The 20,891-nt window shown below is 51.3% G+C and overlaps 5 protein-coding genes across 5 annotated transcripts; 3 read left to right on the forward strand and 2 right to left on the reverse strand.

Annotated features, from left to right (window-relative positions):
• Positions 1-7,056: 7,056 nt before the first annotated feature.
• On the forward strand, positions 7,057-10,698 carry UHO2_05295 (uncharacterized protein; the record flags this gene model as incomplete). The annotated part of the gene is made up of 1 exon (XM_041560111.1): positions 7,057-10,698. The coding sequence occupies one exon, from the start codon at positions 7,057-7,059 to the stop codon at positions 10,696-10,698; it is 3,642 nt and encodes a 1,213-aa protein (XP_041416045.1).
• Positions 10,699-12,383: 1,685 nt separating this feature from the next.
• Positions 12,384-13,277, reverse strand: UHO2_05296 (uncharacterized protein; the record flags this gene model as incomplete). Its single annotated transcript, XM_041560112.1, has 1 exon — positions 12,384-13,277. The coding sequence occupies one exon, from the start codon at positions 13,275-13,277 to the stop codon at positions 12,384-12,386; it is 894 nt and encodes a 297-aa protein (XP_041416046.1).
• Positions 13,278-14,342: 1,065 nt separating this feature from the next.
• Positions 14,343-15,875, forward strand: UHO2_05297 (uncharacterized protein; the record flags this gene model as incomplete). The annotated part of the gene is made up of 1 exon (XM_041560113.1): positions 14,343-15,875. The coding sequence occupies one exon, from the start codon at positions 14,343-14,345 to the stop codon at positions 15,873-15,875; it is 1,533 nt and encodes a 510-aa protein (XP_041416047.1).
• A 139-nt stretch (positions 15,876-16,014) lies between these two features.
• Positions 16,015-18,201, reverse strand: UHO2_05298 (uncharacterized protein; the record flags this gene model as incomplete). The annotated part of the gene is made up of 1 exon (XM_041560114.1): positions 16,015-18,201. One exon carries the CDS (start codon positions 18,199-18,201, stop codon positions 16,015-16,017), a length of 2,187 nt encoding a protein of 728 aa, XP_041416048.1.
• A 690-nt stretch (positions 18,202-18,891) lies between these two features.
• Positions 18,892-20,301, forward strand: UHO2_05299 (uncharacterized protein; the record flags this gene model as incomplete). The annotated part of the gene is made up of 4 exons (XM_041560115.1): positions 18,892-19,449; positions 19,534-19,723; positions 19,800-19,864; positions 19,960-20,301. The coding sequence occupies 4 exons, from the start codon at positions 18,892-18,894 to the stop codon at positions 20,299-20,301; spliced, it is 1,155 nt and encodes a 384-aa protein (XP_041416049.1).
• Between the last annotated feature and the right edge of the window lie 590 nt (positions 20,302-20,891).

Below are 20,891 nucleotides of genomic sequence, written 5' to 3' on the forward strand. Positions count from 1 at the left end.
GACTGCCGCTCTTCCAACGCTCTAATCGTGTGACAAAAGCAGGAAAGGACCTCCTCTGCATTTGGCTCGACTTGAATTCTTCATAACCGCGAGCCTTTGCCAGTGCAAACAGCCGTAAGGGGTGATTGGCAAAGCGAACAGAAGTGTTAACACAACTGAATCTGGGCGTGTGGTTGTAGGACAAACGAGCATTCGCAACAATCACAATCCTTTTTTTATTGAGACAAGAAACAGCGCAGAATGACGGTTTGGATGCAGTTTTAAGCAGAGAGTCACAAGGCTTTTATAGAGTAAGTTCGGGGCCAAGTGTTGCAGTTGAAGATTGCAGATAAAACGCGACCGATCGGAGCCACTAGCAAGCTCTCGTATGCAGTCGTATTACTTCTTGAATGCTTATCTTATATTCATGTGATGCTATATACATGGTCATATATATACTTAGCAATCTCCTTCAGCCTGTGCAAATGTGTGATGTGTCACTCCTCGTGTTACTCCTGTGTTGTCACCTCTTGTGCATTATTGTAACAACTCCTATGCATCCCACATGTGTCGCCACCTGTATGCACCTTTACCTAATTATTAGATCACTTAAATTCTGTGGACCCCATATGATTCTGCAGACCCCGTGAATCCTGTTGGGATGCTGATGCATCTTCAACTCCCCCCTTCGACAGCATTACCAACCCTAACAACTGAGATAGCTGGGATGTTGCTAAACCCTTCAATGGTTTTGTTAAAATGTCTGCAACATTGTCTGCTGTTCCAACAAATTCTATCTCTATCTCCCCATCCTGAACATGATCCCTAATGAAATGATATCTGGTGTCTATGTGTTTCAATTTCCAGTGCTTTGCCGGATCCTTACTCACCTGTATACATCCCTGACTATCTGAACATAAGACTGGATGGGCAGCATCGATTTCTAAGTCCCTGAGGAGGTATGAAAAGAAGAGTGCCTCTCTCGCTGCTTCTGAGGCAGCAACGAACTCAGCTTCCACTGCTGATAGCACCACACATTTTTGGACATGTGACTTCCAGCTAACTGGGCACCCATATATATATGTCATTGCTCCCAATGTGCTTCTCCATCCATTCATTGGGTCTGAGGCCCAATTGGCATCACTATATGTGACAATCGGTTGCTTCAAGTGTTCACTTGATCTGCTCCCAAGGTTCAGTCAGTAGTCACTGGTTTGGTTGAGATACTTCATCAAGTGTATAGCAGCCTTCCATGCACTGTTGGTTGGGGTCAACATATATCTTGCCAGTATTCCCACTGTGAACGATATGTCGGGTCATGCAGTATTTGCTACCCATAACAATTGTCCCACCAGTTCTTGGTATTGTTTTGCCTCTAGGGAATCACATTTATCATTCCCTATGGCATTAGGTATTTCTGGCATTGGTACCCATGATTTCTGATCTGTCAACTGTAACCACTTACTCACCATGGCCTTGGTGTAAGCAGTCAAATCAATTGACATCTCCCTTCTTGTCCTGTTTCATTTGATGTTGATGCCGAGGAACTCTTTCACTGGGCCATTATCTTCCATTCCCCACTTGGACATTATCTCCCTTTTGGTGTGATCCACCTCCTTATGACTGGGCGAGGCTATGAGCATGTCATCAACATAGGCTGTGATAATAGTTAGGTTACTTCCAGTTCCTCTTGAATACAGACAAGGTGCACTCGGCATGCAGTGAAAGTCTATGCTCCATAGGTACGAATCCAACTCTATGTTCCATTCTCGCCCTGATTGTTTCAGTCCATACAGTCCTTTTACTAGCTTCAAGGCCTTTCCAGGTGGGATTCTCATTCCAAGCAGCAGTTTTAAGAATACATCATGATGTAGCATTGAGTTTAGATATGCTTGCTTGACATCAATACTATCTACTTCCCAGTCACAAACTGCTGCTATGGCTAAGACTCCTCAGATTGACTGAATGGGTGTGACGGGCGCAAACACTTCAGTGTAGTCTATACCTTCTCTTTGTGTGAAACCTCTTGCCACCAGTCTTGCTTTAAACTTCATTGGGATGAGATTTGCATCTGTTTTGATTTTTAAAACCCAACATGTGTCAATGGCATGCATACCTTTGGGGAGATTGACGATTTCCCATGTATCCATGGCTTTCAAACCATCCAGTTCTTTATGCATTGCTTCCTCCCAATGTTTCCTGTCCTCTCCTGACAATGCTTCGCTAACTGTTGGGTCTAGGTTTCTTCTCTTTTGATCATTTATTGCCGTGAGTCCATAGTGATTGCTATTGGTTCATGTGTCGTCAAGCGTGTTGGTGTCAGTATCGGCCCTGCATTCTATTGCCTTTGTTGTATCTTCACCCAGATCTTCTTCATCGTTCAATCCATCTGTTTCTTTCATATTCGTGTACTCATTCAGCGGCTCCTCCTCTTGTTCGTCGAAGAGGTTCATATCTGTGTATCCAAGATTGTCTATGTCTCCTTCGTCTGCTAGTACTGGTGGTGGGTGTATGTTTACTGGTTTCCACTCTGTTTTGTCAGACCAGCATTTTGTCTCCATGAATCTAGCTGAGTTGCTCCAAAAGATGTTTGGGCTGTAGTCCAGGCTGTAGAAGAGCCATCCTTTTCTTTCCAGACTATACCCCAAGAAGATAGATGCTACTGCTCGTTGATCTAACTTTTTATTATCTCTTTTGACCTTGGGGACGTTTGCCATGGGCCTGGATGCTCAAGAAGCAGGAGGGTCACTGGTTCATATGGAAGGAGCACAGGTATCGAAGACCTAGTCGATACCAGTAGAGAGCATGGTCGTAGTGCAGTCTCTATGGAGACCATGGACTCCTATGGACTCACATGCAAAGGAGAACCGAGCCACATGCAAGGAGGACCAAGCTCAAGGAGCAGGCACAGCCACAAAGAGGACCAAGCTCAGATGGTTACCACTCAGGGGCTCGAGAGACAAGAGTCATAGGACACTGGCAAGCAGGTCCTGAGGAAGAGGAGCAGTGTCAAGGGAGTTGACACCAGGTCATGAGGAGGAGGAGCAGTGTCAAAGGAGTCGACACCACTCAAGAGGCACAGGGGTGCCAAGCAGGAGAGGCCCCTGAGCAGTACTCGATGAAGAAGGTACTCTCTGGAGAGAGAGCAGGAGCAGCATCGCTGGCGATGCTGTGAAGAGGTATATAACCATGCTTTCTCATCATCATAGGTCGAGTGGATCCTCATCCACTCTACTCACCATAACTAGTTATCACTTCAGCATAAGTATATATTAGTTTCAGTCAGCATAGCAGCAATCTATCAAGGTTGCTCCTCATCGTAGTGTGTGTGTTGTATCACCACTACCTGATGTCCAAAGGTGCCCATAGCAGGTTAGTGGTCCAGATCAAGATAGAACCGAAGGCAGTAGTCCACTGCGGTCTGGGGATCACTTCAAGCATCAAGTCAACACACTGGACACTCGTGTTGATGCCACCAACCTTATCACCAACGTCATCAACCTCATCATCATCAACACTCACACCAGACCTTGGTGTCATCATAACCGAAGCATTGATATTGATCGTGCCGAGCTACCCCTGAACAGAGTGTCCACAGAGGTCAGCCAAAACCTACGATAGTATATCCAATGAATGCCACCTGCTGTCACTGCGCAACTTGATAGTCACCAATACTGAGACAATAGCTGTCGCACAGTTTGATAGTCACCGAGTATCTCGACAGACCGACCTGGGTTTCAGGCGCGAGACCCCTGACAACGTTTACCCATGCTAAACATCCAAAAATGCATAGGAGTCTTATGAGTCGCTCCAGCAACTTCCCAAACATGACTTGGTATGGGAACTCACTGTCAATGCTTGGAATGAGGTTCATTTTGAAGGCTGCGGTCTGGATTGCATAGGGCCAGAAGCTCTTCGGTAACCTCCTTTGCATGAGCAGCATTCACATCTTCTCACCCAAGCTTCTGTTCATTCTCTCCACACGTCTGTTCTGTCTGCTATTGTACCCTACTGTCATTTGCCATTCAATGCCCTTTTCATATGCCCACTGGAGCGCATCATTGCTTCTCCATTATGTACCTTGGTCAGATCGTATTGCTTTCAGATTCTTTCCCATCTGTGTCTCGAGATATGATACAATTGTTTTGAGCTTGGGAAATGCATGACTCTTTTGTAGCAAAGGCTGCATGTATACATACTTGCTGTAGTTATCAACCAGTACCAATGTGCACATGTATTCCGTCGTGTGACGAGTCGACTATCAAGTTGATGTGGATGAGATCAAGCAGAGAGACAGATTTCTCTCCACTACCTTGCCCCATTTGGGCTGCCGTGCTTTTGGATTGGATGCATGGCTCACACATTGTAGCAGTCCCTGGGTTTAGGTCTGCTGTGTCATTTTCTCCTAAGCAGTTGATGATGGCCCTTGTCTTATCTCGACCTGGATGTCCCAGATGTTCATGCCATAGTTGTTGTTCAGATATTTTGGCTTTGTTCTCAATATGCTCAAAATCTTCATCAACACCTTCAAATAATGACGTTGATGTGATCATTGCATTTTCCTTCCATGTGTCGCCTTGAAACTCCAACAGTCCTCGCTTGCGATTCTTGGATATTTTGAGTAGCATACCGTTTGCTAAGTGTATTTGCCCTCCGGTTGAGTCTAGCATCACTTATGCTCCTTCGTCTGTCAGAGAATTTGTTGACAATAGGTTAACATTGAGATGCTGAACATACAATACATTTTGGAGAAAAACATCTCCATGACTTGTTGATATGCTAGCATCCCCTATAGCGGTTGCTTCCAGAACCTCGCTTCTGGCAGTGAATACGCGCTTTCGGCAGGTTCTCGGACTAATGAGCATGCTATAGTTGTTTACCATATGATAGCTGGTGCCCGAATCTAGGATCCAATGATGGTTCCCTTTTGAATCTGGGTGGCTCTGCCAACTTGGTGCAAAAGAGCACCAGGCTTCCTATTTGGGCCTGGCGAAGGGGGAATTTTCTGGTATGGTCACCGATGCATCACATTGACTGATCCTGTGTCCAGGCCTCTTGCAGATCCAACATCTGAGCCTTTGAGGTCTAGTGGCAACTTTGGCACTGGTGCTGTCAGTGTCCTTTTTGTCTTTCTCCTCCTTTCCAGGTGTCTCATCCTGGTCATCGCTGCTGACGACTCTGGCACTTGCTTGATGGGGGTCAACTCTTGGGGTGGGGTTGTTCTCGATCACTGACTGCTGAATAGATAGGGTGGTGGCGAGGGTGTTAAAACTAAGCTGGCTGACAGTGGTGATGGTCTCCTTGTACATTGGGTGTCGGATAGTGCACTTTTGTAGATTAGAGAACAGAGTATTGTCAGCGAATGGCTTTCCCAGTAAGCTGCTCTCTGTTTGGATGGTCCTTATTTCCTGGATAAGCTTTCATACATCTGAGTTGTGCATCCTTAGTTCACCTAGCTGAGCAATCAATGCAATACAATGAGATATGGCAGTGGCCTCATTGGTGAGTCCATTTTCAATCTTCTTCCATACATGATGGAATGTATGGTGCTCCCTGATGATGTCAAGAATCAAGTAATTGATATTGTGCTCTCCGGTGGTGTCAATGGTGCTGCATAATGCATTTGTCAAAGCATCATCGAATGTGCAGTTCCATTTGGGATGTTTCTTGCCGTATGCTCCATCAAGATGCTTCATGGCATGAGGAATACATCGTAGAAAGGACTTGATATGGGCATTCCAACTATAATAGTTGTGCGATGTGAGTTTTGGGACAGGCTCAAGTAGTTTTGCTAGAGTACAAAAATTGTATGGCTTTCTGATGTTGTCGTGATCTGAGTCAGAGTCAGTTTCTTCCTCAGCATCATCGTCAATCACCTCGGTGTCTGACTCATTGGTGGCCTCATTGTCAACGGCTCGTGGTTGCGTTGCCTTTCCTTTTCTTCCTCCTTTGGCCTTGCTTGTGACAGCTTGAGCTTCGGCCTCTTGTACCATGTTGTCAATGGTCCCAGTTGGCTTAGTCAGTAGAGCTTCAGACTTTTTAATCAGTTGAAGATTGCAGATAAAACGCGACCGATCGGAGCCACTAGCAAGCTCTCGTATGCAGTCGTATTACTTCTTGAATGCTTATCTTATATTCATGTGATGCTATATACATGGTCATATATATACTTAGCAATCTCCTTCAGCCTGTGCAAATGTGTGATGTGTCACTCCTCGTGGTACTCCTGTGTTGTCGCCTCTTGTGCATTATTGTAACAACTCCTATGCATCCCACAAGTGTTGCCACCTGTATGCACCTTTACCTAATTATTAGATCGCTTAAATTCTGTGGACCCTGTCTGATTCTGCGGACCCCGTGAATCCCGTTGGGATGCTGACGCATCTTCAACTGTTGCACTCGATTCTTAGCGAGTCCAAAGCAACACTCTTTGCCTTTTTTTTTTCTTTTTTTTTTTCTTTTTTTTTTCTTTTTTTTTTTCCCATCTCGCTCAGCATCATTGGCAACCAACCAACTGCATACACCTTTCCTTCATCCATCCTCCCCTTCATCCATCCCCTCCTACACTGCTACAAATCTGCCGACTTTCTCAGACACTGTTTCAACCCACCAGCTAGAGACGACCGCGCACCCTTTTGCGGACTATACCCAACTCCTTCTAGAAGGACACGTTACCGGCTGCCTCAATCGCTCGCCTTCCTCCCCATCCTCCCCATCGCTTTCATCTGCACTTTCTTCTGTCAAACGGACAACTCGCCCGGTGATCAGACGCTCCATCCACCATTTACTTCAACCTTTCAGCTCGACACATCTGCCTCGACATCTTTTCCTTGGCGGCAAAACAATCACTTCACTGATCTCGATAGACCCCTCGCATCTCACGTCTCCCCTGCGAACATGGTGCAACAAAAACAGATCTGATCACCCACTTAATCCACTATCTCGTTGCTTTCGCCGGCTCCTCTAGCCATTTCAGAAGACTTTCGATCTGGCTCGCAACGCCCTCTGAGAAGCGCGGCCAGCGTAAGACGCTGTTGCGCTGAGCCCGCATCTCCCCTAGCATAGCACACCGTCAACATGCCACCAGCAACACGTCGCGAGGTCAGGCTCAGTGCCAGCCTACCTCATCCGCCCACCGACAATGACTCTCACACCATCCAAGCTAGTCGCTCAGCCAACTTCTTTGTGCCCAACATGGAGTCCATCCTCGAGAACTTTGAACATTTCAAGCGAAAGCACATCTCCCAGAATCGAGAGATCATCAAAGCCAATGCCCTTGCTCAGACTCGTATGAGAGAGCTCGAGAACCGCATCCACACTCTCGAGGCTGAAAAAGTGCAGAAAGAGATCGAGACCGTTGGCCTCACTGCTCAGCTCACTCACCTTCGACACGCCATCGCATCCATCCATGCCGGCTGGGAAGCCATTGGCAGAGGCCTCACTCTCGGTCTCACCCACCAACACGTCTCTTTCAAGGCCCCCAACTTTCCCACCACCTCCAAATTGCCACCATCCAACAGAGTCAAGGTCGAGCCACATCCAAACGCAAGCGCCGTCGTCAAGCATATTGCTGCCGCCCCTCAAGCTCACATCCAATCTTTGCCAGAAGAGGCCAGCGATGCAGAGCACAACCACCGCTTCCCTCAGCAATCCTTCCCCAATCCCGTAAACGGTGCTTCCACTTCGCATCAACAGTTGGCCCAATGGCAGCAACAGTTCAAGGCGAGACGCGCTGCTCAGATCAGAAAGTCTGGCGCCTCCAGCCCGCTGATAGGCAACACCAGCTTGGCTTCTGCACTCAATATGGACGATGCGCCTTCTCCTATGGCCAGTCCCGAGCTACCTGCCCAGCTCGAAGACGTCATTGTTGCAGCCTCCGCTTCACGTTCGGATTCCCATCACTGGTCCTTACCCCATGTCGCCGAACAAGCCTACATTCCCTCAGCGCCCTTCGAGGTGCAGTCCGAAGCTTCCGACCGACCCGCCTTGCACGAAAGGCCCAGTCGTCAATCCCTCCGCAGATCAGGCCGCAAGTCAACGCGTAGACATAGTGGCTACATTTCCCACCATGACTACGCTGATGATTATGCCAGAAGTCAGTCTCCAGAGAACGAGTCGGCATCTTCTTCCGCCCAACCTAGCTCAGATCCGTTTCTCCCATCCGAGGCCAACTCAGAAGCAATGGAAGGCGTCTTGGTCTATCCAGGCCACGATGATCAATCTGCCCCTCAACCTCCTCTAACTGACATCACAAATGGTCGACTCGTCGCAACTTCCTCTCGCTTCGGCTCCGCCAGCCCCTATCTGGAAGACCATGTCAAAGCTGCAGACACAACGCCCCGTAAGCCATCCCGCACCCACTCTGAAGGTGGCGCATTATTCTCCCATCATCCCTACAGCACCGCTGCAGCCAATTCACCGCCATCAGAAGCTCGAACACCTGATGGACGCAAACGCAAAGTTCCAGCCCACGAACTTCACGATCCCATGCCCACACCAGCAAGGCTTTTCAGCGCCGCCATCCAAGCGACCCCCTCTGCTCATGTCGCTAGTGATGCCACCGCCGATACGGACTCCGAGACCCAGACCGGTCGAACGAGAAGGGTGAGAAAGAGCATCAACTACGCTTTGCCCAAACTCAATACAAAGATGCGCAAGCCAGATCCCAGCGATCTTGTCCCAGCCTCAACGCCGCATCGCTCCCACTCCAACACGCCAGCCTCTGCGCGTAGCATGGTGGGTAGTACCGGCAATCTGAGCGACATCCGTAAACTGCACGAAGCGGCGGCTCTGCGACAATCCCCCGCAGAGCGCACCTCTAATATGCGTTCAAAGGGCAGTCCCAGTCGTAGTAGCGGCGAACTGTCTAGAGGTCAGGAGGAAGGTGGTGTACGTATGGCCGACCTCTTTGAGATCCGTCAACACGCTAGTGCGCTCGCCGACCGCGATCAAGGCTGCAATCGACGCTCAAACTCAAACCTCGCTTTCTGGTCAACCGACGGCGTCACTGATACCTCGGACGACGAATCTCGTGTCACCAGCAATGCCGACCTCGGCGAACTTGCCGAGCTTGAGGCCGCCGTGAGTGATCTATGCACAGCAGACGAAGCCAAGCAGGTGGACACTCCCAGAGCGCCCCAACCATCCATGTGGCCTTCTCGATCGGCGGCTCAGATCAGCGCTTCCTCTTCAACGGACAGTATGGCCTCTTGCTCTTCCACTGCAACGAGCAATGCTACTGAAAGTAAACGTCCCTCCTTGAGACGCAAGTCCACTCCACTCCCATCTCGATCGCGGCAATCCTCGGTCGAACAGGCAATGCAGGTTGAGGCAATGCAAGTTGACAACGCATCGAATCATGTCTCCCTCTCCCACCTCACTGACGACACTCTCGATGCTGCCATACTGACACAGCAAAAGCCAAGTTCTCGAGCCACGCCGCCTTCAGACACGAGTGGCACGACTGCTGCCACTACTGGTTCAACCAAAGCTACGATGAGCGCCCAGAGCATCGCCGACACCAAGAAGGCAGGCGAGCGCAGTCGCACAGTCTCTTCAGCATCCAGTTCCACCGTGCTCGGCAACGGTCGCCCGCCCGTAGCGTCCAGCGGTCTTGCCGCTGGGATGAAGCCCAAGCAGAGGCCCGCCAGTGCCGGTGCTGCTCTGGTAGGCTCTCGTTCGGTGAGTGCAACATCAGGTGTAACGGCCATCGAAAGACCGCGAACCTTCTCAGGCACAACGGCAGCTAACGCCGGTCTTGCGCAGTCTGCGTCAGGAAACGTCGTGCGCCCCACAACGGCATCGTCAATACAGCGCGCCAGCTTACGCTCGGCGCTCACGAATCAGACAAAGTCGACACCTGGTCAGATCACGCCGCGCATTGGCGCCAAAGGTCTGCCCTTATCCACGACGCCAGCCTCCAAAGACTCTCCACGCTTGGCTGGCACGCCCATCCTCAGACCCACGCTTTCCACCAGCAGCCTTGCATCAGAATCTAGCGGTCGGTCTAGCCCGACACTCTCAACCGCATCGAGCAGCAGCGCCAGCACCCAGCTCTCAATCACAACGCGCACCTCGCTCAAGACGCAGCCTACTGCAATGCAGCAGGCCAAGACGCAGCGACCGGGCACAGCTAGCTCCACAGCCTCTGCCACTGTCTCGTCAAGGGAAGGCTCGACGCCTCGATTAAATGCATCCGCCACGCCTATCAGTGTTTCAAGACCGCACCCGGCACGTTCTATGCCTAGCTTGCGTCGCGCCACTGAAAAGACAGGGGTGACATCGACGCCTCGTATCACCGTGCGTTCCTCGTCCTCAACCTTGCCCGCAGCGGCCGGAGGCGCTAGTGGAGCCTCGACGGCGATTTCAGCTGCGACGATCGCCGCTTCCAAAGTCGCAAAAGCGATCTCGTCGACCCCAGCATCACGAGCCAGAGAGGCGAGTGCGACGGCAATGGGACTTGGCATCGATTTCAGCTCAACCTTGGACGAGAACCCGGCGGGTGAGGAGCTGATCAATTTGACCGACAAGATCCATCAGGTGCTTCAGAGCTCTTCATCGTCTGTGGCCAATCCATCTTTGTCTTGCCTTTCATCAGAGGCGCAATCAAGCTCGCCAACAACTGCCTGTAAGACGTCTAGTGATGATGCATCCACATCGGCTGGCAATCTGGCAAAGGCAAGGCGAACGAGCCGTCGGGTCAGCGGCATGACCGCCTGATCCAGTCCCCAACGGCTTTGACCTCTGTGGATCAATGCTGCACTCACCATAGAAAAGCTCGTTTGCAACAACAGCATCAGCATCTTGTCGCTATTCAGCGATGAGACACAACACTCTTTTCAATATGCAGATTCATGCACATAGCGCTTTTCGCATGAGTACAGGATGCAGAGCTGATTCAAGTCAAGCTGAGCCAAGGTGTCAGTCTTGGTGTTGGTGCAGAGACACACGTTGTCGTGCGAGTGTTCAGATGAGAAGTCTGACATTATTCTGAAGTGCCGCACGAGATTTAATCACGTGCCCATCTGAGAAGCGCGTGACGTGGCCCTGAGATCAACGCAACGACACTTCGTCCCCCTCATCTCTCTCCTCCACCATCTTCTCCTCGCGCTCACCACCATCGAGCGCGATATTCCCGTGTTTTTCCCACCCGATCCCTCCCTTTGTACGTAGCCCGCTCTCATCTGCGCTCGACCGGCCCCCTACGGCGGGCCGGGAGCCACAGAGCTCGCGACCTCCGGTCCCGAAACCCGCATTTCTCTCACCTCGCCTGTTTCGGCCGATACTGAGCATGAGTTTTTCGGCCGAGAACTAACTCAGACACTCACGCAGCGCTTGGATGAGAGAAGAGACGCGTCTGTGCGTTGCGTGTGTGTGGGTATTTTGGAAGCTTTGGCCTTTTGCGCTTAGCTATCTCCACAACGTCCATCAAACGAACAACAAACGGTCTATCGGCATTCAGGCTACCACCACATAGGCAGACAAGATGTCAGCAGCAGCACTGATCCAAGAACAAGAGCTGCAGCTTCGAGCTCAGTCTTACTTCCCCCAGAACGTCACTCACAATGCCAAGCAGGTAGAATAGTATGTCCGAGCAATCAGCACCTGAAGTGAGTATGCGTCGGTGGGAGATGATGGCTGACTCTTTTCCATGGTCTCTCATCTGGCTTGTTTTGTACTGCGACAGTGTTCGATCGACAGCCCTGTCTGTTGCAGGCTCTGTAGCAGGCGTCCTCGGTCTGACCAACTGGATCGGCTTCGGTTTCTACATTGTCTCTGTTCTCCTGACAAACTCGCTCGTACTCCTGATCAATGCAAATGGGACCCCAAGCAAGTACTTCATCTCCCCATCGCCACCGGCTAAGCCCCTCACATCATCGAAAAGTCCTGCGGCGACCAACAAGAATGTCAAAGTCAAGACAGTCAGCCCATCGGGACCGAGCGTGTCCATCGATCCAAGATCTGGCAGCTTCTCGGCTCAAGACGTAGCAGGCTTCTTGGTGAACGGATTGACAGAGAACGCCTTCAGTTTCATCCTTTGGTGGACCTTCTGGTTTGGCATTGTGCATGGTAAGTATCTGCAATCCTGGTTGACAAGCAACCGAATGACAGCCCAGAAAGAAATTCACACACACACACACACACACATTCCTGACGTCTCGACCTCTGGAATAACAGTGTACGACTAGTCTCTTGCCAACAACCTGCAATGCATAGAACGTGCAAGACTCAACCATTCTGTGACGCCAGAGAGCATCGGTCAATCAGACACCGACAGCTGTTGAAAGGCCGAGGGGGGATTCTGATCATGAAAGGTCTGACTACAATTGAATATGTGGGTACAAATACAAGTGCCTAGAAGGTAGCTAAAGGCTGGAGAGGGACAAGAGTCTTCGGTGCGGGTATCACTGCTGATATTGAGGATAAGCTGGCGGAGCACCTGGATTCATGTGAATGGCCGCTGTGTTTTGCTGGTAGGCCGCAAGGTGCGGTGGAGGTTGTAGTGGTCCTTGCGCATAAGCATGGGAAGCTGCGGCAGGGGGCTGTTGCGCAAATCCGGTCCAAGCTGCTTGTGCTTGGTGTGCATTGCTGTTTGCGGCAGCGTGAGGCTGCTGGAGATAAGGGGCACCCATGGGACCGAGTGGTGGCTGCCCAGCTTGTTGTGGATATTGCTGCGTCGGTAGAGCATTGTTCTTTCTCGCCTGAGCCGCAAGAAGTCTCTCTGCCGCCGTGCCGTGTCTTTCTCCATTCTTGCTGTCTTTCTTGATTGCATAGTCGACTGTGATGTTGTTGTTGAGCAAAAATTGACCATTGAGCGCCTCAATGGCGGCATCAGCAGCTTCGAAGCTGTCAAAAGAAACAAATCCAAATCCCTTGGGCTCGCCGCCGGCCGGATCTCTTGCCACTTTGGGCAGACCAATAATACCACCGAAAGCAGAGAAGGTCTCGTACAGCAAGCGCTCATCGACTGCGGGGTCGAGACTGCCAACGAAGAGGTTGGCGCCAATGTCGATCTGCTTGCGGTCATTGGAAGCTTTGTTAACTCGGATCGGTTTGCCGTACAGCTTGAGACCATTCATAACTTTGCATGCGTAGTCAGCATCTTGCTCAGTCTGAAATTCAGCGAATGCATAGCCCTGGTGAGATTGAGTGATGCGATCTTTCGGAAGGTGAAGATTGACGAGGGGACCAGCTTGGATCATAAGTTCCCAAACGATGGCGTCGGTAGCACGATCATCGATGTTGCCGATATAGCAGGTGGCATCTTGATTGCGGTCGAGCTCTGGCGGACGTGACATGCTGCAATGTCAGCCTAGCCAGCTTGTGAGCAAAGAGCAAGGAAAGATGGATGGGCTCGGAAAGGCTGCAAGTTGTGGATGCGCAGCAGATGAGCTGTTCCAAGAAGAGAACAAGAAGAAGTGGACTCAAATCGCGGAACTCGGAGTAGAGATTTGAAAAAGAACCACATGTTGGCTACTGCGACCTAACACTGTTCATCCATTTCCCGTCTGTATACCCGCACACTCTGTTCCGCGGGAAAGAACGCCACTGCCTATGTTGCGGTCTGCAATGAATGTTGATCTATCTCATGACAGCTTCTCCAGGCAGCCCCACGGGATTGCCTCGGGAGGAGTGCTGCCATAAAAAGCGCTCATATCCTAGCACACGTCCGAGGGAAAGGGTAAGCAAGGCGAGAGGAAGAAGCGGGCGTAACTATTCAATGTTCTCCCGGCGAAGCGAAGATCTGATCTTCACTTGGCGCTTGACAGCGCCCGGACTTGGTGAGAGTTGATATCATCACAGCATTCGGTGGCGTCTTGTGCTTTGGCTCCGAACGGCTGCCCGCACCTGTACTACTAACACACACTAGCGCTGCACCACGCTGTTCCCGCGGCCTTGTCCCACTCCTGTCTCTTCCCAGCGCCGTCATTGCCGAGCTCCTTGCGTTCCTATCCCTGAGAGTGACACATGATCAACCGAGCTCCCTTACGCTCTTACACCTTCTCTCCGGCCCTTGGCCATCATCCATCTCTACGCTGAGCCTCCCCCCCCCCCCCCCCCCTCCTTCCTGCCCGCTATCTCATCTTTTATACTCAATCCTGTGGTGGCTTTCGTATCGACCTCGTTTAAGCCTTGTTCCTCGTTTTGTCGCCTTCATCACTTTACCTCTCGAAGAAGCTACTGCGACTAAGACCACATACTCGTCATCGAAACGCTGTAGACGCCACATTAAGCCGGACCTAGTCCTATCACGACTTGTAGCTTCAACTAACTCCTCTGGCAGACCGATAGCCTCGCTAGCTTTAACTGTCGCCGACAAGGCTACGGCATACACGTCTCACCAGCTTACTTATACGTATATCATGTCCCCAACCTCAGATACAGACCCGGCCGGTCACGGGTCATCATCCTCACCAGCATCAACCACCGCCACGCAGCATCATGCTGACGCAATGTCGGAAAAAGCAGCAAAAACATCGTCACATGCTTATACGCAATCTCACCCCGACATCCTCTCCACAGACAAGGAAAAGACACGGCACTCGGCCCTATCACAACATGAAGATGATACAGATGTCGAAGCATCTATGTCCAAAGCTGGCATGTCATGCAAGACAGAGCACGATCTCGGTCAGGCCGTATTGAAAGCGCAAGGCGAAGATGCACAGATCTTCTTCCCAGAGGGCGGCTTCAAGGCTTGGCTCTGCGTCTTTGGTGGCTGGTGGTGCACCTTCATCACCTTTGGCTATCTCAACGCCTACGGTATCTTCCAAGACTACTATCAGCAGACCACCCTCTCGCATAAAACTCAGAGCCAGATTTCGTGGATTGGTGCCTTTCAGTACTTTCTCATGTTCGCTCCCGCCGTTGTCGCCGGCAGACTCTTCGATCTGGGCTTCTTCCGCCCCCTGTTCGCGGTCGGCTGCGTGCTGCTCGTCTTCTCTCAGATGATGCTCAGTCTATGCACCGACTACTATCAACTCTTCCTCGCGCAAGGTCTCGGACTCGGCCTCGGTTTTGGTCTTGTGTTCAATCTAGCCATCAACTGCCCTGCTCATTACTTCAATCGTCGTCGTGGCCTAGCATTGGGCCTTGTCGCTTCCGGCTCGTCGACCGGCGGTATCGTCTTCCCAATCTTGGTGCGAAGATTGATCCCAATGATCGGCTATGCATGGACGATGCGAGTCGTCGGCTTCTTCGCTCTTTTCGCTACCACTCTTGCATGGTTCTCGCTATCTACCCGCCTGTCACCCTCGATCGATGTGCGCGACAAGTCCAAAGGTGGCTGGAAGCAAGTTCAATGGTTCCAATTCTCCGCTTTCCGTAAGCCAGCCTACACGTTTTTCGTGATGGGCGCTTCCCTTCTCATGTTTGGCCTCTACTTCCCTCTTTCCTACATGGACGTCTGGTCATCAACCAACAATGTGCCCGCCAATGGATACTATCTGCCCATCCTCAACGCTGCTTCATCCTTCGGCCGAATCCTGCCTGGTCTCGTGGCAGACAAACTTGGCCGCATCAATACTGTCCTGCCTCATCTTGCAGTCTCAGGGATTCTCATCTTCATCTTTCCTCTGTGCACCAGTCTGGCTGGCCTGGTCACATTTGCTATTCTCTACGGTTTCACTTCGGGTTGCTACGTATCACTTATTCCTGCCTGCTCATCTCAACTTGGCAGCACAAGCACTGTCGGCACGAGGAACGGCATGATGTTCTTCCTCATGTCCTTTGGTGGTCTCTTCGGTCTGCCTATCGCAGGTGCTATTCTCGGAGACTTGACCAACCCCAACTGGTGGGGAACGGCAGCTTACTGTGGTGTCATGGTCGTCCTTGGCACATGTTGCATCGCAGCCGCAAAATGGTTCGCCACAGGTAGCATCAAGGGCAAGATTTGAACGTCTTACCCACTCAACCTCACTCTCTGCATACTATGTTGCTTGAGCCGTGTGACAACAAGTGTGAGCTTGAGAAGCAAATGAGACCGTATTACATGGAGCGCATTGATGAGAGCATGTATAATCTACTACATATGATCTATCCGCGACTAAGCACATTCGTATAGAAGTCTATCAGGGCGGCCCAGTAACCCTCAAAGTCAGATCGCCCGATACTACAGTGCGGAGGAGTATTCCATCTCCTCAACTCGACCTTGTACTCTCTCTCAGACCTCGTCTTACCCTGCCTGACAGCTTCAAGCAGCTTCTGCCTCTCGCTCTCGTTCTCCATCTGTACTAGTCCCTGCTGCACCTCGCTGATCCTGGCTAAGTCATGTGCATGCTCTTCAACAAATTGCCAAGGAATCAGCTGATCCGCTTTGGTGTACATGTACATTCTTGGCGGATAATCTGCGTCTGCCTTCTTCTCCACTTGTTGTGGCTTGGGCGTGTGTGAAGCAGTGACCCAACTCCAACTTCTGAGCGAGTTGAGTCGCTTCCTCATCAATTCACCCCTTTGAGGCTGACCAGTGAGCTTGGTCCAGATCTTGAGCAAGTACAGCCCGAGGTAAACAAAGAATCGCACGATTGCCCGCAAAAGTGGGCGGTTGGCCAGATGCATGGTGAATGCAATCGAGCCTGTCTTGGCATTCGACTTGCCCGGGCTCGAGTCCATGATGAGCGAGTGCACTCTTGCGCTCGCGCCTTTGCGACGGGCCATCTCGTCGAGGAACAGAGCCAGATTGCCTGCTCCACCATCAGAGAAGCTGTGAATGACAAAGCCGCCTACCTGCGCTGCCTCCTTTCCATCCTCAGACGATGAAGATGAGCGAGCCTCGCTGTGGTCGATTAGGGTAATCGTCGAATCGCCGACATCTTTGGTCTGCACCTCCTTGAACCCTTTTTCTGGAGCATTGGACGAAGAGCTGATTTCAGCAATGACGTGCTGCAACTGCTCCCTCCTCACATTTTCTCGAGCAAGATAACTCTTTCCATCCGAAAGCTGGATAAAGATGGTCGCATCTGGGAAGAGAACGGTGTATGGTTGGGCATACTTGCAAACCAGTCGGATAGGCGCGTCCATCCAGCCGAAGATGATGACGTGGCTAGGAGAACGCACAACGCCTCCCTGTCCATCGATCCGTCGTAAGGGCAAAGGGAGTGTAGAGGCGTCCAGTTTGTCGATACCAGCTCGCGAGGGGTGTGTAGGTCGAGAGACGAACGTGTTGTGCTGGACGCAGGCAAGTTCGGGAGGAGTATACGAGGATACCTTGACAACAGCGGCGACGGTTGCGGCAAAGTCTTCTGCTGAAGCTGGCTCCGCTTCGGTGGACTTAGAGGTGGATGTGTTTGCAAGAGAAGGTGTTGAGTCTGGCTCGGTCGAATCGACTACCTCGGCAGCCTTATTGACGATTGTAAGAGCGATTGGAGTGGGAGCAGCAGCGACGTCTGAAGTTACTTGTTGAGGATCAAGTGTCGAATTCGCGAGGGCTTCAGCGACTTCCGATGCGAATTGCTGTGTCGCTTTCGCTTTCGGGTCTTGTAAGTCATGTGAGGAGACGAGATTGTCTGCTTGTGCGGATGGTGCGGACTGTTGACCGAGCGATGATCGTGTAACGGTCGACGCCGTGACGGTTGGCGCGCTGACTGAAGGATCAAGGGCTGGAGTTTTGTCAGTGTGAGCAGAAAGCGAAGGCTCGACTGGAGCATTGTTGACTTGCGACTCGACAGATGTCTCCTCGATGGTGTAGGGCACGTCTGCAGCAGCGCTGACCGGAGCTGCGGTACTGCTGGCAGACGTCGACTGTGCGACTGGGATGGCCGCAGGACTAGCGCGTGGAGGTGCAGACAGTGCAGCAACTGCAGGAGGAAGGGAAGCAGGCGCGGTGGGAGGAGTCTGCTGCGCTGACTTGGTGCATTCGATTGCCTGCTTCTTCATACTGAGTAAATCATTGTTGACGGGAGGGCCAAGAAACGATGGTGCTTGCGCGGACGTTGGCAGGCTTGCAGTGTTTCTTGCCGGACTTGCGGAAGCCGAAGGAGGCTTTGACAATGCTCTGGCTGCACCTGACGCGATACTTGCATTGGACGGAGTTTTCTTGATCGATGAAGCAGGTGACTTGGTAGGCATGGATGCATCCGAGACCTTGGCGGACTCGACGCTGGAAGAACGACTGTGGTTCGCCTTGGCAGCAGCGATGGTCGACTTGGGATGGAGGATGGCTTTGGCGGCTTTGGCAGCCTTGCTCTGCTTGCCCGACTTGTTTGATGAATTCATTTGAGGCATCGTGTATCTGAACGTGATCTGCACTATGCTTGCTTGGCTGAAGGATCTGGTGATAGCAGGAAGTTGTCTCCACACCAATGGAAGGATGCAGGAATTCGATGCCTTGTTGGTAGACGGATAGGTGGATAGTGCACGGCGGGCAGAGACTTTGAGTAGGGTATGCAGCGGTGATGCAGAAGACGACAGCATGCACGATGAATGTAGTTGGTGGACCGGGTGGAAGCCTGTCTGTGAAAGGGACCCTGTTGTGGAGAAGAGAGGAGAGTGAGCTTGACACCATCATATAAGGCCCTTCTCAATGTGATTCACTAGCCGGCTATAGTTCCGGTTCAGCTAAACAACCGGATCAGAGTCGCACAAGAAGAGCAAAGTCGAGATTTCGATAATCTGTTTGCCGGACCTTCGCTTCCTCCACCTTCATTCCACGCTCGATGAAACGCGCGAAATTCGGCGACTGATTTACGACCTCCGCCGTGGGAATTTTTCATCTACGGTGTTAGTTGGCATCGCTCTAACATCCGGACCCCTTCGCCCGTCCGAGTCCCGAGTTCTTCAGAGGAAGCCTCCTAGAACTGCGCACGGATCTTCGGTCCACCTAAGCGAAACGGCATTTCTTCTTGTTGCTTACACGACTTGGCCTTGGAAGTTTCAACATAGCAACCATCATACACGCCTTGATCGATATCAGACATGCTGAGGATAGGCGGTAGAAGTAGAGCTTTGCTCTTCGGCAACCCCAATTGCACCTCATTGTTGCAATCGCGCCTGCTTTCAACCACAACCTCTCGCCTCTCCAACACCGCTGAACTCCAAAAGCCGCTTGCTTTTGCATTCGATATTGATGGCGTTCTCAAGGCAGGTCCAAATGTCCTACCTGAAGCCAAACGAGCACTCCAAATCCTGGAAGGCAACAATCCTCGCAATCAAAAGATTCCATACATCTTCATCACCAATGGTGGAGGCAAGCACGAGTCGGCTCGTGCCAAGGACCTCGCAAGCGACTTTGAAGTACCAGTCACTCAGGATCAGATCATCCAAGCTCACACTGTCATGAAGTCGCTCGTTCCGCTATATGCTGACAAGCCCATCCTCATGGTCGGGGGCCCGGAGACACCACCGAACGCTGCGAGAGAAGTGATGCAAAGCTATGGATTCAACAACGTATACACCACCCTCGATCTGCACGCCCACAAGCCAGCAGCTTGGCCCTTTTCCACCGTGCATCCAGACCAGCTTCCATACCTTCGAGTGAGTAAAATGGAATGATGAGCCACATATCTAGAACGCTGACTAACGGGCATTTTTCTTCACCTCGGAACTGAATGTGTACAGAAGGATGACTTTGCCAAGATCCAGTTCACCGCCATTCTTGTCTTCCACGACAGCAGAGAATGGGGCCGAGATACACAATTGATCATCGACATCCTCAGATCGCACAATGGCGTCTTCGGTACAGAGCATCCGCCAACAGAGCCTTTGCCGGAGAAGCAGATCCCGATCTACTTTTCCCATGGAGATTTGCGTAGGTAGACAAGTAACAGGCAACATTCGCACCATGCACAAATTGACTCATTATATCCCCTTTCCTTCCATCACAGTATGGGGCAACGACCACAGCGTAGTCAGATTCGGCCAAGGCGCTTTCAGACTCGCTATTGAAAACGTATACAAGGTATGCTTCGACCCGCACTCTCAACTTTTGAGGAAATCTAGCTTCAACTGCTTATCCTCCCTTCTCTTGTCTTGATTTCCCCTCAGCACACAACCGGCCGCGAAATGCATTCTACAGTTTTTGGCAAGCCAAATCGCATCACCTACGACTACGCTAACGAGCTGCTTCGCCAACACCTCATCAACACTGCGCCCTCCTCCACCACTGCCGAAAGAGCCAAGCTCTTCGGTCCCTCCGTCTGGATGGTCGGCGACAACACCGAAAGCGACATTAAGGGCGCTGTTGACTTTGGATGGTCCTCGGCCCTTGTTCGTACAGGAGTGTACAAGGATCATAAGGGGCCACCAAACTACAAGCCTACCATCTTGGTAGACAATGTGGAACAGGCTGTCATTCAAGCCATCCAACGCGAGTGGAAGCTTCAGTAGACACATCCAGCATACGCCTCATTCTAACAAATCAGCAACCAAGGCATTTGCACGTGTTCCGAGATACCCGACACATCTCCCCGCGTTCCCATGCACGGTCTCAACCTCGAATCCGGCAAATAGAAGCCAAAGGAATGTGTATTGGATTCGTGCCACGTTCTGCGACTGAAGCAGAAGGTAGAAACGAGAATCACGACGATTGCAACTAAGAAGGACAGTATCCTGGGGCCCGCGAGAGGGACACGAAGGATAAAGAGAAGAGAATGCCCGTAACGGCGGTGTCTAAAGAGAGGTTGAGAGAGACATGTATATACAAATAAAGGTATACAAGATTGATGTTAGGAAGCAAGAACCCGCATTGGAGGAGTGCCTTCCCCCAACTCAAGCTTCAGATCTCTGAATCATTTTTGAGGACACTCCTCGGCACGCCTGAGGTAGATGTTTCCATTGGGTCCACCGTTACCAATTACAATGCCAGAGTTGCCAAGTACGACATTGCCATTGCCCGTACCGTTCTGCGAAGTGTTGCTTCCGACAGCGTAAACATGACCCACGACAACGTTGCCCAAAGAGGGTCAGACCCAGTCTGC

The sequence above is a fragment of the Ustilago hordei genome, assembly GCF_900519145.1.
Source record: "Ustilago hordei strain Uho2 genome assembly, contig: UHO2_contig_13, whole genome shotgun sequence".
Classification (NCBI taxonomy): Eukaryota; Fungi; Basidiomycota; class Ustilaginomycetes; order Ustilaginales; family Ustilaginaceae; genus Ustilago; species Ustilago hordei.